Here is a 4,250-nt window from a genome sequence, read left to right on the forward strand (position 1 = left end):
CCGGTTTTAAACCGGTGGCTTTGTTGAAAAAAAACGCGCCTCATCTCTTAATTATATTAGCTTAGCTATTCTTCTCTCTTCTCGTACTCTTTCCTTTGTTTTCTCTCTCTTCTCGATTTCTCCGTCTCCTCTCTCTTCTCTCTACTCAAACCCTCCTTTTTCTCTGTTCACTTGCCTCCTCTTGCTTCATCTACCGCCGCCCCATCTACCGCCGCTCCACTCTTTCTTTCTTTCACTCCTCTTTTGGCAGCAGTAATGGGGAATTCGGGATTTGAGGATGACGGCGGTTGTGAATGTTGTCACCACCATCGTAATTGATGGTCTATTTATTTACTGGTGCCAGATCTTTGCAGATGTGGTGGGATTCTTCACGAAGGTATGTGCTCTTCAATTTGAGATCTAGGGTTTCTGATTTTTATTTACTTTTTTTTTCCACTTTTTTGTCTGAAATTTGTTATTACTGTTCAATTTTAAGCTATAATGCTCTTCAATTTTGTGATTGTGGTGTAATATTTTGATTATCTTATAAATATTGTTATAGCATATTAGTCAGATTTGATAATTTCGTGATTAATTTGCTAGTTTCGTGATTATTTTGCCGGTTTATAGAGTTCTATTAGTTATATACCGATATGCTTCCGCTGTTTGCTTGCATTGTGTATATTTTGCAATTGATGTGTTTTGCAATTACTTCGATAGATATTACCCGAGTTATTCTGATATAATGCTACTATTTGATTAATTTGTGATTAATTTGCTAGCTAATGCTAATAGTATAGTAATTGTGATGCTGCTGCTGGTGCTGCATGTCATTGCGTTATTCGCGTAGTGTGAAATTCAACCTTTCATTACTAATATTAAAGATTTTATGTGTTTTTTGCAGGCTATTACTTCAACTGGAACAAAGAAAGGTGAACTGTTTTTTGGTGATGTGAGTACTCAGGTGAAAAACAACAATGTCACAGCTGATATCAAAGTGGACACCGGCTCTAATGTGAGTCACAATATTGCTGGAATTTGTTGGATATGATGTTTTGATTCTTGAAGTATTCTAAGTTGTGATCTATCTTTTTTTGACTTGAGATTATATTAATTTGGTTTCTTTATATCCCGGAGTATAGTTATTGTTGTTAATTGTACTGTTTTATGAAGAGTGTAATTATGAATGAGTTGTCATGGTGATAAATTAGTTTTTTTTTTTTTTTGTCTGGATTGAGTTGTCGCATTACTAGCTTGAAAGTCAGCGTTGAAGTCTTGACTAAATGATTGTTACTTAGAGGCTTCTTTAGAAAGACTATTGCTATTTGCTGCTTGTCTGTTTCTTTGATTTTTACTCAAGTATTGAGGATGACAAGTAATAGATAGTTACACTTTTAAAAGTATCTTCAATTCACCATTACAAGTCTTCTATGTTGTCATTGTCCTTTGGAAGGAAGATTTAGTTTATTTTTGAACTTAATTTAGCTTTGTGTGATTCGTGCATACTGTAGCTTAGTTGGGGTTATGTTGTGATGAGGTTGATGAACATGTTCTCTTCAAGGCACCAAGGTGATTATGGTGACTGTGGACGCGATTCGCCAGCCCACTCCATTTCTCTATCTCTTCTTGAGTCCTCTGCTTAAATCCGAGAATAAGGTACTTGTATTTTTTTCGATTTTTTTTTGGTTGCTGAATTGTGTTTTTAGGGTTAGGATCTAGTTCAGATTGGGCTTCAATTTCCTGGAATTCTGATTTGTTTTGGTTTGAATTGATTTGGAATTGATTAGGTTGTTGTGTTAATGTGTGACAGACATGTTTCGATTGTAATACCAAGAACCCTACTTGTGTTAATGTATTGATAATCTATAAAAAGAAAATTGTGAATTTGGAATACCCTTAATTTTCAGAATTTTTAACTGGGGTTTATTACAATATTTGTATGATCAACTTCAAATGTCAAGTTTATAAATGTAATAATGTCGTCATGAAATTGTGTTGATTTTAGGTACCATCACAAGGAGAGAATGTAACTGATACTTCTCCTCAGGCCGGGGCACCAGACCTTCTGACGTCACGGTCCCGGATTCAGGTAGTTGTGAGACTCTTGTGTATTTGTGTACTATGTAAGGCTGTCCCATTGTTCCCTTAATCCCTTATTATAATTTCACATTTGATATAGTGTTCATACATATTGAATTGGCTCGTAAATGCGGAGTACATAATTGATGATTGTATAATTTTGTATAATTTTCTTTTAAATGACAATGCTACATTGATGTATTGTTCATGTGATCTATGGTTTGTTTCGTTTGTAAAAATTTGCTTGGGAGTTGGGATGATTTGAATGTTTTTTTGCAGTTTTTGAGAAGAAATATTGTGGACATGAACTGCTGGTAACCTGTAATGTGATGGCTTCTTTCTTTCCTTGCTGATAGGCAGATTGAGAGAGTGGAATTTATTGGTTATTTGATTTGTTTATGTTTCATATGGTTCATGAGTTATCCTCCTCACCATTGACTGGATTAATGCCAGGTTGTTGCTCAAGTTAAAAGAACTGATATGAACACATTTTATTTCTTTTCTTCATTTCTGGTTCATTTTATATGGTCCCCGTAGTAATTAGTAAGGATGATTGAAGTGAGGGGCCATAACAAAGGAGTGTGGCTTAGTTATTCTAGTGATTGGGAGATTTCTTGATAGTGTTATCTAGAATATTAGAAAATTTATCTGTCAGTACTCTTTATGGTTTTCCGGTTGAATAGGTTTGTTTTGGTAAGGGGAAATAAAAAGCTTAACTCTAATTTTGACCTGTAGAACTACTTGAATATGTTTGTTTTTGGTTGTTATTGCACACCAAGATATGTCAGTGTTTCAGTTTCTTGTAGTATAAGGTTGTCTTAAACTCTGTAAAAAAAAAGGTGGTCTCAAACTCTGTCAAAAATAGAGCAAGGGAACATCTTCATGCTAATTGATTCAGGCTTTGATAGAATTAGTTAGTCTGTTTACCAGATTTATGTATCTTGATTTCCTTCATTTCTTTTTAAGATTTATTTTATTTTATTGGAATCAACGATTATCATCATCTTAATCACAGGTTCCATTGTTCAAGTTTGAATTGCAGAACATCCTCGCAAGGCTGCTGCTGCTGCCTCGCAAGGTTGGGCAGCTGCTGCCTCACAAGGATAATGGCAGACCCTTCGTTTCCGCATAAGCTTCTGTTCGAGCAGTTTGTCACTATAGCTTGTTCTGTTCGGTCTGAACTGAAAAATCGGAAGGGCAGGTATATTAGTGATTAACTCTTTCAATAGTTCCATTCCCTCTGATGTAATAATCTCATTGCTTACAATGTCAATCATCAAACAACTGTCTGACCAAAGTTTTTGTGTTTGTTTGTAACAGAATAAAGGAGGAATGGGATTTAGCACTTATAAAAGTACTCACAGTAGTAGCGTGCACGCTCCTTGCTGCTCATATGCCAATACCTTCAGCTCTGATCTAAATAACAGACTGCAGAAGCTCCCAAACAACATATATGAAGCAAGTTTTCGTTATAGAGAATTTGATCTGTAGAAAAGAGTTCTGTCTTTTTTATGCAAGGCTGTACAATTTAGTTTAGTGGGATTTACAGCAGGGGCACTTCAGAGCGCCTTGTTCATGTTCATGGCGTTGTTCTGCTACTGTGCAACCTCTTTGTTTGTAACCTTGTAATTTTTTTTTTTGGACAAAAATTGTAATATTACATCATTTTTTTTTTTATAAAAATATGTAAGTTTATGTATATGTTAGTGTTTATATATCAATTAAAGTGAAAAAATGCAAAATTTTTTTTTTTTTTTTTTTTTTTTTGCCATTATTGGCACCGGTTTTGAACAGGAACCGGTGCCAATAACCCTTACCAAAAAAAGCGCCAAGGGTTATTGCCACCGGTCTTGAACCGGTGGCTTTGCATCAGACTATTGCCACCCCCCAAATGCCCACCGGTTCAAAACCGGTGGTATAGGGGGGTTTTGAACCGGTGGCCAAATGCTTTTTTCTACTAGTGTTGAGTTTTTTTTTTCTTTCAGGTTTCGACATGGTGGTTGAAAGGGTGGAGAAAAGGGGTTTTGAGGTTAGGGGAAACGCCTAGGCTGGGTCGCCGATGCAGGGTGGCTGGGTTGGGTCATCGATATAAGGTTGCTGGGCTAGATCGTCGCCGTGAGTGGTGGTTGGTGGTTGAGGCTAAGTTGTTAGCGCAGGGGACGAAGGTTGTATCCGGGAAGACGTTGACGGAT

The 4,250-nt window shown here is 36.4% G+C and overlaps 1 protein-coding gene across 5 annotated transcripts; it reads left to right on the forward strand.

Moving 5' to 3' along the window:
- LOC110720100 lies at positions 1–3,744 on the forward strand. Of its 5 annotated transcripts, none has more exons than XR_002511268.1 (6): positions 1–376; positions 884–994; positions 1,541–1,635; positions 1,985–2,068; positions 3,089–3,259; positions 3,379–3,744. XR_002511268.1 is itself a non-coding variant. In XM_021899098.1 (4 exons), the coding sequence occupies exons 1-4, from the start codon at positions 278–280 to the stop codon at positions 3,188–3,190; spliced, it is 411 nt and encodes a 136-aa protein (XP_021754790.1). In that variant the 5' UTR covers positions 1–277; the 3' UTR covers positions 3,191–3,259. The 5 variants fall into 5 exon arrangements, 3 of the variants coding, with proteins under 3 accessions (XP_021754790.1, XP_021754792.1, XP_021754791.1); XR_002511267.1 differs by having other exon boundaries at positions 2–376; positions 1,491–1,635; positions 3,379–3,743; XM_021899098.1 differs by lacking the exons at positions 1,541–1,635; positions 3,379–3,744 and having other exon boundaries at positions 3,074–3,259.
- The last annotated feature ends 506 nt before the right edge of the window (positions 3,745–4,250 follow it).

The sequence above is a fragment of the Chenopodium quinoa genome, unplaced genomic scaffold, assembly GCF_001683475.1.
Source record: "Chenopodium quinoa cultivar QQ74 unplaced genomic scaffold, ASM168347v1, whole genome shotgun sequence".
Classification (NCBI taxonomy): domain Eukaryota; kingdom Viridiplantae; phylum Streptophyta; class Magnoliopsida; order Caryophyllales; family Amaranthaceae; genus Chenopodium; species Chenopodium quinoa.